Source organism: Ctenopharyngodon idella, chromosome 13 (assembly GCF_019924925.1).
Source record: "Ctenopharyngodon idella isolate HZGC_01 chromosome 13, HZGC01, whole genome shotgun sequence".
In the NCBI taxonomy this organism is placed as follows: domain Eukaryota; kingdom Metazoa; phylum Chordata; class Actinopteri; order Cypriniformes; family Xenocyprididae; genus Ctenopharyngodon; species Ctenopharyngodon idella.
Genome location: NC_067232.1, coordinates 34,815,625 through 34,830,272, shown reverse-complemented (window position 1 = coordinate 34,830,272; position 14,648 = coordinate 34,815,625). Strand labels below are relative to the sequence as shown.

Below are 14,648 nucleotides of genomic sequence, written 5' to 3'. Positions count from 1 at the left end.
AGACGGCAAAGATGAGCTCGAGTCTGAGACGACAGCCAGCAAAGATGCGCTCGAGTCCGAGTTGACAGCCGGCAAAGATGCGCTCGAGTCCGAGCAGACGGCAAAGATGCGCTTGAGTCTAAGACAACAGTCGGCAAAGATGCGCTCGAGTCCGAGTCGATAGCCAGCAAAGATGCGCTTGAGTCTGAGCCGACAGATGGCAAAGATGAGCTTGAGTCTGAGACAACAGCCGGCAAAGATGCGCTCGAATCCAAGTCGATAGCCGGCAAAGATGCGCTTGAGTCTGAGCCGACAGATGGCAAAGATGAGCTTGAGTCTGAGACAACAGCCGGCAAAGATGCGCTCGAGTCCGAGTCGACAGCCGGCAAAGATGTGCTCGAGTCCGAGTCGACAGCCGACAAAGATGCGCTCGAGTCCGAGTCGATAGCCGGCAAAGATGCGCTCGAGTCCGAGTCGACAGCCGACAAAGATGCGCTCGAGTCCGAGTTGACAGCCGACAAAGATGCGCTCGAGTCCGAGCAGACGGCAAAGATGCGCTTGAGTCTGAGACGACAGCCAGCAAAGATGCGTTCGAGTCTGAGCCGACAGACGGCAAAGATGAGCTTGAGTCTGAGACGACAGCCGGCAAAGATGCGCTCGAGTCTGAGCCGACAGACGGCAAAGATGAGCTCAAGTCTGAGACGACAGCCGGCAAAGATGTGCTCGAGTCGGAGCAAACAGACGGCAAAGATGCGCTCGAGTCTGAGCCGACAGACGGCAAAGATGCGCTCGAGTCCGAGTTGACAGCCGACAAAGATGCGCTCGAGTCCGAGCAGAAGGCAAAGATAAGCTTGAGTCTGAGACGACAGCCGGCAAAGATGCACTCGAGTCTGAGCCGACAGACGGCAAAGATGAGCTCAAGTCTGAGACGACAGCCGGCAAAGATGTGCTCGAGTCGGAGCAAACAGACGGCAAAGATGCGCTCGAGTCTGAGCCGACAGACGGCAAAGATGAGCTTGAGTCTGAGACGACAGCCGGCAAAGATGAGCTTGAGTCTGAGACGACAGCCGGCAAAGATGCGCTCGAGTCTGAAAGAAGATAGTCATATACACCTAGGATGGCTTGAGGGTGAGTAAATCATGGGATAATTTTCATCCCTTTAAGGGACACCAAAAACGTCAATGCGTGCAGAGGTCAACAGGATACACAGGAGGTCAAAATCAAAATCCTACCAAATTCTTATCAAATTTGAATTTTTAAGCGAACAATTCCTTGGCAGACTTGGCAAACAGCACAAATGTAGGCCGATTACTGGTTTCTTTCATTTTTATTGGGACCTATGACAAACATGTAGAACTGACACCGGCCAGGCCGCCATGTAGTTCTGATATGATCAACTGGTATTTACAAAGTACTTTCTTTTTTTCCCCCATCTTTTCCTAAAAGCAGGAGCTACATTGATCATACATGTTAGAAACGATTAAAAAAAAAATAGAAATAAAAATGTACATCATACACTTGATATAGATTTTTTTGCTTTTTACAGAGGTAAAAATTGGGATTGTAAAAAACAAAACTAATCAATACAATAGGTTTTATTTCATTTTTTTATATTTTTCTGTTTCTTTTCTCTTTTTTAGTATACAAGGAGATAGATTAACATGATGCTTCAGGCACTTTTTAACAGGTAAATGTGTGTAGTAGCAAGACGTTGCACAAGGACAGACGTTCATACAGAATGCTTTTGGTTAACTTTCCATTACCACAGATAGAAAAATAAAACGCAGCTCTTCTCTAAGCTTGGATGACAGCGGTATTGCAGAAGCTGACATATTCAGATACAGAAAGGACGTGCGGTGAATGAAGGACACAGTGACAGCTGACACCTCTCTGCGGAGGTTAGCGTGAGGACTCCAGTGAACCGACAGGGGGCTTTTCCTCGTTCCCCGAAAGTTAGACGAAACCACACAGCACGACCCCCACTCTTAAAAATAAAAGCTTTTACAACCTGAACCTTCTATGGTGCGGTCCTTCAGAAAAGGTCCAAAAGTCTGTGACCACATTGAATGTTTTTCATTTAAACCTGGAAATTTAAACACTAGGCTTTAGATATTTTGGAAAATTAAACACACAGAAACAACAGGGTAAGTAAAAGGGGACTAACTCTTAAATGTTTCAATTACACTTTCCACTTTTTCTTATACTACAATGTGATTTGTAATGAAATATATTCTCTTAGAAAAATGCAAAATTGAAGCATTTAAGCTTTTGGACCCCCACACAAAACTGCTTCATTTTAACCAGAGGATACAAAGACTATGTTCGGAATGAATACTAGCATACTACTAACTGAATACTGTGCTGTATACAATGACATTTTTAAAAATAGTAAGTGAAACAGTATGCATTATTCCACAAACACATTATTGCCACATGATCGCATCATGTTTAAGTCAGCAAATAATATACATTTTGTCCCAGCAAACAATAATACATTTAAATCAAATTGAATCCAATTTTGTGTAAAAATATATTTACTTTTGACAATCCAGTCAAACAAGAGATTGCGGCTGATTTTCTAGGCCTGTTCACACCAAGGACAATAACTAGAACTATAAAGTTTTAATAATCATTCTAATTCTATGAGAATAGAGTGCAACAGTTCAGTTCTGAAAGTAAAAACTCATTCATTTTCTCCATAGGGGAAACTGATTTTGAACGAAAACTTGTAAACCTTTACAGACAGACCTACTGTGAACTACGAGGTTGTTAATCGATGATATTAGCTTCTGTTGAAGCCATCAGCCCGCATTATTTTAGCTTATTTTTTAAAATAACCGTGTTTAACTTAGGAATTCCTGGTGAAAAACTACATTACCCATGATGCTGTACAGAAAATTCCACCAATCAGAGTCACGCACCAAAATAGTTATGTAGCTCCGCCCACTCCAATGAAGCACTGCGAATGACGTAATTGAGTCAATCTATCTACGCTCTCAAAGTACTTAAATGTTTGTATATAGACGTATATTTCGCAATTAAAAAAAAAATATTGCTTTTATATATAATCAACACAAATTAGTAGTTTTATATTTCTCTATCGTTTTTAATTTGATTATGCTGTTTGCAATGCTTCATGGGATTGTAGTTCTTTCCCTCACTAAAGTCGCTAAGTACACTGTAAAAAATTATTTTCATGATTTGTTATCACAACATTTTTCTTGTCAAATTAGATAATTAACTTAGATAATTAATGTGGTTCAGATAACATAATATTTTGAGTTTCTGTTGATTAAACCAATCGCCTTCATTGTATTAACTCAAATTGTTAATTTCAATGAAATCAAAATTTTAAGGCAACCAGGTAACTTACTTTTTTAAGTTAAACCAACAATTCTTTTTTACAGTGTACACATTCTTGTACTTTTGTCTGATTTTCAAAACCTTTTTTGCTTCAAATCAAAGTTTGTAGTGTTGTGGTGATTCACCTCGTAGCTGGTTGGGTTGGTTCATGGCTTATAGCGCTTTAACAAAGACTTTTTTGAAATCCCTATGGGAGAAATAATACTTCCAGAACCAGTGCCGCTGAAAAAGGTCACTGTTGCACTCTATAGCGAAGTGCACACCAACACTACAATGCTAACAACACAGAGGAACAATATAACTGCCAGCCAATCAGAATCCACCCGAATTTGAAGAGTCGGTTGGTGTGAACACTAATATAGATTCTATATTATAGTTATCGTTCTTGTTGTGAACAGGTCTTATTCCCATTTCATCCATCACAGTAAAATGGAAAGTCATATCAACCGCATTGCATTGTGGGATACAGTAGTGTCAGCATAAAAAAAAAGTACTGCAGCAATACTGCAGCAATAGTAATAGTAGTATGCTATTCCGAACCAATCTTTGAGCCAATGATGTGACATCAATAGCTTTTTTGAACCTTTATAACGAGAAAGAAAAATGGTTCTTGTTGAGAAGAGGTTCTGCAACGAACCATTAAAGAACCTTTATTTTTAAGAGCACATTGTTATTTGAGAACACGCCACCATTGAGAACATGGTTTTGAGGCTGAACGTTTATATAACATGAAGAAGCATTTGACGCACATATACTGTACATTCTTTGACTGCTCACACACAGTTTGAATAGTACTGCTCTGTCAGTCGATGATTTATTCAGACAAAGCTTAAACAGGGGAAGGTGACTGGTAAACCACGATGTCCTTCACAGGGGTGGGTGAGGTGATGAGACGGACTCGACACATACGAGCCGCCTCACGGATTGTACCATGCCATTTGACTCCCGCAATAACTGGAGCACATTTTTTTTATTCAACAAAAAGGCCTATCTATTGGGGTGTTATTTAATTTTTTTTTTTATATAATAGAAAAATATCTATTCACTATTTTCACTTCTTTGAGGAACTGAATTGATTCATTTTACTGTCCTCTCAAAAGTTCTTTGAGACAAAATTAAGGCGTTAAGTTATTGTCATGAAGAAACTGGAGAACGGTTTGGCAAATGTCCCTCTATAAAGCACCCTAAAAATCAAGCTTATTTTTCTGTTTCCTTTTGTTTTCTTAGAGAAAAGGACTGGAGCTGGAAACATCTTTGAGACAACAATTCCTTCTTTTTTCTAGAGACAAATTTTGAACCATCTGTCAGTAAGGGAAAAAAGATAGCGGTTTAGTGTTTTCCCTCTGTAAGATATCTAAAATCAAATAGACAGCAAAAAATCATTTTATTATTGATATTTTTATCTTGTATTCCAGTAAAATATCCAAATATGAGAAGCAAAATTGCATAAAAGCCTGGGTATACTTCATTTTTCACGTTCCGCTTTGTCTTCCGCCTTTCAGAGTATACTCCTTTGGCCATGAGTGTGAAAAGACACATTTGGCGTGTGTGCACTATCTAGTGGACTGTTTTTAAGCGCTCAAGTCACTCACACATACGCTGTTGGCCGTGCGGACACAAAAATTGGTGCGCAGACCGTTGCGCAACGGGGACAGCCGAAGTATACTTTGGGCTTAAGTTTTATTTCATACTGAGTTGTTTTCCATTATTTTTCTTATACCATTGGCATAAATCTAATAAAACTGTGTGAGGTTTATTTTTAAATCAATAGAAAATTATAATACATAAGCTAAAATCCAAAGAAATTCAGATATATTCTCCAAAAAAGCCTTATTTTACACAATTTAGCTTCTCAAGTAAATCAAGTAATTTTTTGTGAGGATATTTCGATTGTTTTTCAAGATAAAAATGTTGATTAAAAGAATGATTTTTTTACTGTTTAAGTGGCGTGGGCTCACTAGAAACTCCTCTTTCCCTGTCATGGCTGTGCTTTTTTGCCCACAGACTGATAGTTTCTTTCTTTTTTTTTTCTCCCTTTGGCTGGTGATTCAATTGACCGCGAAAAATAAATATGACAAAAATAATCTTTGGATATCAAATACGCATCAACTCAAAAGCCACCCTCGCATCCAAAATAAGTCAACTCTATGAGGAAAATGTCCATTATCTGAAGCACAGCCGTGGCTGTCGAAGGTGATTACAATAATTCGATTTGAAACATATACATATGAGTATACAGTATTTACATATACTCTGGATGCAGCTTATGTAAATTTGGCTTAAATATAATAACAACAATACTATGCTGTGATACAATGTTATCATTCCTTTACAACACGCACGCAGGCATCGACACACGCTCTCCCACAAACGCACTACAAATGGACGCTTCCAACTACAGGTTTAGTGTCTCGAGCTAATCTCATTGTTATTGTTCTGAATGGTTAAAGGGCTTGGGATACAAATGCCAGTTTATGCAAGGACCTGTTCAGGAAGAGTAAACAGCTAATTCCTCCGTTTGCTGGCCACGAACGCAAAACCGAAACAAGCTATTCAAGTTCTTGAAAAGTCAAATCAGTGTAAAAAATATAAAGTACCTGCATAAGTAATGCATGACATGAAGGCTCCAGGAGCCACCTGACAAAAGAGCCATTTCTTTCACAAGGAACTGAGAGAAACATCCACAACAAAAGGGAAAGAAAAGAACATATACATATATATATATTCATATTTATAAAATCAAACCAAAAGAGAAGAGAATGTTTTTCAAGCCAGTTAAATGCACCAATTGTTTTCTGGAACCAGGAGAGACCGTGAAGTAAAAGACAGTAAAAGCTCCAACCGGGCCGCGTCGGTTTTGTCCGCTCCTGCCCTCCTCAGTGCTAGCGTTCCGAGGGGCGTGTTTAGGGATTGTTCGGGACGGGCAGGGGGTTCAGCCGACAGCCTTGTGCTTTCCTCCGCAGCAACCGCAGGCCACGCCGCAGCGGTGGCACAAGTGCAGCGGCGGGTAGCAGCACAGACAGGGCGCCAGCACCGACAGACCCAGCAGGGCCGTCCAGCGAAGGCAGAAACGTTCCTCGCTGGTGTCGCACGAGCACGGGTCCGAGTAGTCGCCTTCCGGGTCGGACATGCAGTGGTAGAGCATGCTGTCGGCGCACCACATAAAGCTGACCCGGTGAATGCAGGTCCGGATGGGGTCGGGGGCGTCGTGGCACTGTCCGCGTCGGTTCTCCTCGTGGTTGAACATGTCCCGACAGTAGACGCAGCGCGATCGCTCTCCGTCCTCTTTCCTTCGCTTGCCCTTGAGTTTGAACGCTCGAGGCTGGGTGGCCACCACTTCGCTGCCGCCACCGCAATGGCTCTTGAGGTCGCACTGGCTGAAGTCGGAGCTGGGCACGTAGGGGTAGTTGTAGTCGTGCTTTAAGGGTTCGTTCTTAGCGATGTGAACGTATGAGTCCGAGTCCTCAGGCTGGATGAACTTATCCGGCACGGAAGCGTATCGGTAGTCCTCATAGCCTGTGATCAGCCAGCGCTCCCGGGGGTTGATTCGGACGATCTCCTCATCCTCAAAGGGGAAGGGGTTCCTGGAGAACTTCTAAAAGGGAAGAAGGACACAAACGTATAAAAGAGATGACTGTGCCCATATGATCATACATTGCATTTCTTTTTTTCCTGTCACTTATTTGGAAATTGAATTTACATGTTCCATGTTCTTTTAGCTGTTACATTATCTGATTTAGTAATATAATTTAAATATTGCTAATGTTTAAAGGGTTCCTTGATTATGATTTCACTTTTAACTTTAGTTAGTGTGTAATGTTGCTGTTTGAGCATAAACAACATCTGCAAAGTTATGACGCTCAAAGCTCAATGCAAAGGGAGATATTTTCTTTTACAGATATCGCTTTTTAAGGACTACGACAAATGGCTAGTAGGGACTACAATGTGACAAACCCCAAAATTTACATAATCCCTGCCCCCGGGAACACACAACAAAGGGGGTGAGGCCATGTTGGGCTGCTTTAGAGTAGAGGAAGAGTTGTTGTAGTAGAGTGTTGTTACCATGCTGTCATTTTACATTGGACTACTTCACAAACGAGGGTCAATTCAACGCTGGATTTGCACAAAAGATTAACATGACGGCACATGCTAGTCGATGAGTTGAATCAACTCCACAGCAACTACATTAATTTATCCACTAACCATTCAGAAATGTCCAGATGCATTCTAAAAATTGTAACTTCTTCCTGAGTCTCTCCATCAGTGTCCGACTCTGGTTTGAACAATGTAAGGCTGAACACCGTTACTGACAGTCGTCATTTTGGCTGCGTGAGATTCACCAGCTTTGTTGTTGTTGAGCAACCAAAGCACGAGCTGTTAAGCCCGGAACACACCAAGTCGACGCCGACGAACTAGTGGCGATGAAAGCAGACTGCGGGGTTGGCTCGCGTCGGCAGTGTCTGGGTCCAAAGTTGCCCTGACACACCAAACCGACGCTCAACACCCGACGGCCAAGTAGCACGTCCGTTCTGCGCCTGCGTAAAAAGAAATGCCTTTCCGTACCAGCAGGTGGCAGTAGCTGAACAGTCAATCAGAATGATCAGATGGCCTGACTGACCGACGAGCTCCGACGCCGATTCAACATGTCGAATTGGCCGAAAAAAAGCAGACGAGGACCAACTTCAGCCAACGGTGCAGAACACAATTAGATGGTGGACGAACAAAAACTGCCTAACGGCCGACCGTCGGCTTGGTGTGTTCCGGGCATTAAAGCTCCGCTCTCTTCTGGAAAGCGGGCTGGGAGCAGCAGCTCATTTGCATTTAAAGGGTGTGTTTTTGCTCACACCCAAATAGGGGAAAATTTGACAAGCTATAATAAATGATCTGTAGGGTATTTTGAGCTGAAACTTCACAGACACATTCTGGGGACCCCAGAGACTTATATGACATCTTGTAAAAGGGGCATTATAGGACCCCTTTAAATATAAATAATTTTATTTTGTGTTTCAATTATATTACATTTAGATCAGGGATCACAGTTCCAGCCCACCACCACAATTTTTATTACAATTCCATCCCCATTTTTGTGCCTGCACTGCAGAATGCTCCTGCTATCTTAAAGGCCCTGATGTACTTCAAGCGAAATCGAAGAACGAACAGATCTAACGTCATTTCGAACAAAATCAGGCCAAAACAAAGTTAGTTTGGAGTTTGTTTTGACAGTTCGAAACAGAACGAAAAAGTTTCCCGGAAAAAAGTTCACTCCGGCTGGTAAACACCTTCGTATTACCATTGGTCTGTATCGATTATGTACTAAGTGGGTGTGTGCAGAGGCTCCGCCTTCTTTGACATGGAAATCCTCTCTGGTTAATTTCTTCTGTTAATGAACACACTGGAAAGCTGCTTTATAGTAGGTTGCAATTCTGATGAAATGAGACACTGGCACTGGTTTTCATGTTTAATACTGTAGCTAGCTAACAAGCTAATCAGTGCATTCAGGATTACTAAAAAACTACAGGGAGGTGAGTTTGATCAAAGTTAGAGCTAAACTCTGCAGGAAAGTGGATCTCGAAGGCCAGAGTTGAGAAACCCTGCACTATGTACAGGGATTGGACATTAAAGCCCCAAAGAAGCTTACCACCTGGACTGCTGCATGCCCAGAGTGAAGCACAGGGGTGGATCAGTGATGGTTTGGTCTTCAATATCATGGCATTCACTAGGTCCACTACTTGTGCTAGATGGGCATCACTGCCAAGGACTACCAAACCATTCTGGAGAAACGTGCACCCAATGAATCAAACATTGTACCCTGAAGGTGATGCCGTGTATCAGGATAATAATGCACCAATACACACAGCAAGACTGGTGAGAGTGGTTTGATGAACATGAAAGTGAAGTTCTCCCATGCATCTCCCATGGCCTGCACAGTCACCAGATCTGAATATTATTGAGCCACTTTAGGTGTTTTGAAGGAGCAAGTCGGGAAACGTTTTCCTCCACCAGCATCACGTAGTGATCTGGCCACTGTTCTGGAAGAAAAATAGCTCAATATCCCTCTGGCCACTGTGAAGGACTTGTATCTGTCATTCCCAAGACAAACTGATGCTGTATTGGCTGTAAAAGGAGGCCCTACACCATACTAATAAATTATTGTGGTCTAAAACCAAGTGTTTCAGTTTCGTTGTCCAACACCTGTATTTGTACTGTTTATTGTATATATAATTTTTGTACCTTCCATTTTGTATTTTAAATAAAATGTGACTTGACCTATGTATCTTTCCTCTCAACGTTTTGACCAGTGCAGACATATTTTGAGGTATGGCTTAGTTTCCACAAAAAATTCAGTCATGCTGATGTTGTGGGGTACTTCATGAAAACAGCCCAATAAAACTTTTATCATCTCATTGTATTCCTAAACCCTGATTACACATGATATATTATAGTTATTATGTTTTATTCAATAAATATGAATGTGAGTTATCTTTTTGACTTAGCTGGATTGTTGAATTTGTGTGGAAAAAGATCAGACTTTTTATAATTATATATAAGCTTAAAATAATATATACATACACACTATTGTTTGAAATTTTGGGGTTGTTAAGACTCTATGTGTTTGAAAGGATTCTCTTAAGCTTACCAAGGCTGCATTTAATATAGTAAAAATACAGTAATATTGTGACAGTTTTTCAATTTTAAATAAATATTTTTTTTATTTGAACATATTGTAAAATTTAATGTATTCCTGTGATCAAAGCTGAATTTTCAGCATCATTACTCCAGTCTTCAGTGTCACATGATCCTTCAGAAATCATTCTAATATGCTGATTTGCAGCTCAAGAAACATTTATTATTATTATCAATGTTGAAAACAGTTGTGCTGCTTCATATTTTTGTAAAAAACTATTATATATTTTTGTTTAGAATTCTTTGATGAATATAAAGTTCAAAAGAACAGCATTTATTTGAAATAGAAATATTTTTAAACAATATAAATGTATTTACTGTCACTTTTGATGGTTAATGCATCCTTGCTGAATAAGTATTCTTTTTTTTCTTTTATAGACACCAAACTTTATAATGACAAGTATACAAGTATCCCTGATCTAGATAATGTATTCTCATTCATTCTTTTATCCAAACATTTACTAGGCTCCAGTTGTAGTCCACGTGACGCACCTGATCCAAGCTGTAGCGCTCAGGCGGCCGGTACTGCAGAATGCCGCGATGCGGGTGAGGCTCGTAGAAGGTGGAGGTGGCCACTAGCTGTGTAGTATGCTCCTTCTTCTGAGATGAGTTTGAGGAGCTGTCGGTGGCAGTCTGAAGAACAAAAGGAAAAAAACAAAACAAACTCAGTCTCAAACAACCTAGAGACATTTAAAAATGAAATACATCAAAACAAGAGCTGAACACAGTACATGTACTGTCCAGGAAACTGCGGTCATTCTTGTCAAGAAGACAATCCCGATCACAGACAGGTGTTTTGCAGAGTATATGTAGTTTTCCATTACATCATGGGCAAGTGGCATTGATTCACAGCTAAACATTAATACACCACACACACGTCCATATACTGCACATAAACACACATGCACACGTCAGTGCAGTCAATCCGACGTGACGTGGCTCAACTTCATTGTGCAATTAAACAAAAAAAATCAGGCCTCAGGCCACAGGATCTGTAAAAACCTCTGAAGTCTCCCTGTTATTAGAGGAACTTAAAATGATTCCAGCATGCTGGGATATAGGCCATCACACACAAAACCAACAGCTCTGGTCCATAACATTACCAGAGAGACCTACAGAACACCTCAGCACTTGTTCTATGTACCGAAATCAAGATATTCTCTTCCTGCTGAGGTAAACAAAAGTCATTCTGAAGTGCACCACTGTATCTAATGTACAATATATTTTACATGTAATAAATGATAACATTTTAACAAATGAACTGTAGCTATGAACACTGAGAGTGGTCGAGCAGAAGGAAAAGGAGTGTAGATTTGCTCTATCATTGCCATGTAGTAGTGAAACTGAGACTCTGAAACAGCCTGTCAGAAAAGGTCAATGGAAACGGCCACATTTCTGCTTCAAACTTATGAGCAGAAATGCAGGATTGGAGCTCTCTGTCTGGATGAGCTCCAGTGAAAAGTTTCCAGCCTGGTCGTTAAACACAAAACATTAGAATGGTGCAGACAGACAGCTGCCTGCGGAGGTGGACTGAACAGACAGACAGAACGACAGGCAGACAGGCAGGGCGGCTGGGCGGATGGGAAGTGATTAGTGGCTGAGAGTCTGGACGTGATCCTTCCTTTGGCTGAACCGGATGCCTTCAACAACCACCTGCCAGGTGGAGTGTGAGCATGCACGCACGCACGCACACACACACACACACACACACACACACACACACACACACACTTCGAGTTTTAAAAAAGATATATGTGGTTAGAAGAACGTATGACAAAATATTGTTAATAGAAGCTTGTTGGCATGAATAGTGAGAAACCAACAGAAAAAAAAAAACCCTTAAATGTTGTTTTTTTGTTGTCTGTTAGTTTTGAGGTGTTAGTGTACAAAATTCACTTTAAACAGATGTATGCATTTTAAATTTAAAGTCTTTCCCTACCAGGAAAATGGAACAAAAATATTGATGATTTATCTTGGATGAATGCAGTCTCTAATAAAATGCCCTCCAGAATAAGAATGAGAAAGTAAAACCTACTTCATTGGAAATTATACATAGCCTCTCAATATAAGACAAGTTAAACAATTACCTAGTTCTGGCATGAAACTCTAGATGGTGCAGGCTGATATGTCTTCAACTCATTTGGTAGCGATCACGTCATTATCTACAGAGCATAGCTGATTGGTTGCTGTTGGATCAGCGGCGAATGAGCTGCGGCTCAACATTCAAACAAATACTGGTTTCAGAAACCCTCCACCTTCCCCAGCTCCACCTGTATAGATCTGCTACAGGGTTAATTCATATCTGTTACATATGCAGCAGCAGCGTAGCAGATCTATTCCGGCAAGACCAAGTACATTAACATTGCCATATCCATTACCATGCCAATCTCCCAAGAGTTGTCATGACAAAATTATGATTATGAAAAAACAAATCCAGTGGCAATTATATGGCAATTAAAAGTGAGGAAGATCTGCTGTGGCGACCCCCAACGGGAGTAGCTGAAAGTGAAAGAGAATTTATTCTGTTTTTGTTTTTTTCATATAAAATATGGCAAATAAATATGAGAATGATGAGCAAATAAGCAAACAAGTATGCACTGGGTGACCCCTAACAAGAGCAGCTGAAAGTGAGAGAGATTTTATTTTATTTTGCATTCATCCATTTTCCAAACCGCTATGTAGGGGTGCAGAAATGCTGGAGCCTATCCCAGCATCTCGGGCTGTAGGCAGGGAAACATCCTGGACAGATGGTAAGTCCATCAAAGTGCTTTTATTTTATTTTAATGTCTTTTTAATAGTCTATGTTTAGTTTTTTTGTGTTGAAAAATAGACAATAAAAACATGTTATCACCTGCTTTTGACTAGCAATAACATCATTTCAGGGCTGTAGTGTAACTAAAACTCTATAGGTCATTAAAAAAGTGATGTGCTCTACAATATGTATCACCCAAACTCTCTTTTTTAGCAAATATGTCAACACAGGAATGAAAACTGTGTTCATCAAGCCATTCATGGGGTCTGTAGGATCACTGGGATCAGATAATGCCATGCCACTCAAGCTGAGTTTTTCCATGTTTGAGACTAAACTCCAGCTGGGCGAGAGGAACAAGGAGTCTCCAGTGGCTGGCTGTGTCCCTGCACCTTGGTTCTCTCTGTCCCAGGCCAGCCTGGCTGGGCCTTGGTTTCCCCTTCGTGTTCATACAAAGACCTCAGAACTGCTGGCCAAAAATAATACAGGCGTCCCTCAAATCACTGCCAAGAGAGCCTGAGCTGACATGATTTAAAAATACGTTTAGGAGGATAGCTGGGGCTGGACAGCTGGAGATAATTAAAAACACAGACCCTTTCAGATGTTTACACTGCAGGTCTAAAAAACACTGGTCCAAAGTACTCAAGCAGTATCAGGCCGACAAAAACTAGTGAGCTGCTTTGCTGTCTACTGCCTACATAGGCTGCTGTCTTCTTAGGCAGCATCCTAACCTAGATGAAACCTAAAGATCCGAGTATGCTGCATTTTCCTTGTTCTGCTCAGTCAAGCACACAGTTAAGTGCAAGTCAAAAAACACACTATTGACCCTGAGAGCAGACTACGTAGTGTACCTTTTGTTTTGAGCTCTCAATTAGTTGCACATGCACTGTTGTTTTGCAAACGAGTCACAAAAAAATCGAGCTGAACACGGATGGTGTGCACGAACATCGGTAGACTGTGCTGATGACAAAAATAGTCATGTGGACTACCCGCAAGCAGCATCGGATTCGGAACATGGACAAGCGAAGTATACTTTCGGCTTAAGAAGTGACTGATTTAGAATGCTCCCCATAAGAAACGTGTTTGTTTCTTTTTCGTTCTTCGCTTATGGGTAAAAAGAAGATCAAAACACCTGACCTGCAGTATACTGTTAGCGAACATCCCAAGAGTGGTGTTAAGATGAATATGGAAATATTTGCCACGTGCTTTCCATGCCAAAGAAGGTGGAGCCTCAGAGCCACACCAGCTTATTGCCACAGACCAACAGTAGTTCAAAGGTGTTTACCAGCTAGAACGATCTTTTCAGACGAACTTTTCTTGCTTTGGCAAGCTTTTTGAACTCCTGAAACAAACTCCAGACAAACTTTTTTTTGGCTGTTTTTGTTTCACCTAGGGCTGCCCTTAACTAAAGATTTTGACGTAATGATTATGAATATGGCTTGAAAAAACAGAAGGAGACTGTCTGAACATTTTAATAATTTTTTGATAAACTAGTGTTTTGTGTGTTTTCGGCTGCAGAGATGAAGTCGACGATGCTGACACATCATCTCCGCAGTAGTGGATGCGCGTTTCATACAGATTACATAATCTGAGCATATTTATTTTAGATTTGAATCAGTTACTTTAAAAGTAGATATTTCAAGCTTCCCATAGATATACTTCTTATGTCTGTGAGGCAAGTATATGCTGAGTTTTGGTTCATTTTTGTATCGCGCTCAAGTTCACTTGAGACAGAGACGGCAGAAAGCGCATCCTGTTAGTTTCCATCATTTTACAAAAAAAGCACAATGTTTTTTTTTTTATTGTGAGTTTACAGAAATATAAGGAAACCATTTACAGTTTCGAATGTTGGATTATTCTTATCTGTATAACC

General features: G+C 40.8%; 1 protein-coding gene across 1 annotated transcript in view; it reads right to left on the bottom strand.

The window, feature by feature from the left end:
* Positions 1-1,287: 1,287 nt before the first annotated feature.
* spred2b (sprouty related EVH1 domain containing 2b) overlaps positions 1,288-14,648 on the bottom strand; it is a 50,590-nt gene continuing 37,229 nt past the window's right edge. Inside the window, exons 5-6 of the mRNA XM_051917701.1 lie at positions 10,519-10,659; positions 1,288-6,937 (exon numbers count right to left, since the gene is read on the bottom strand). Coding sequence (XP_051773661.1) covers positions 6,275-6,937; positions 10,519-10,659 — 804 coding nt within the window. The 3' untranslated portion in view covers positions 1,288-6,274. The remainder of the gene's footprint in view (positions 6,938-10,518; positions 10,660-14,648) is intronic.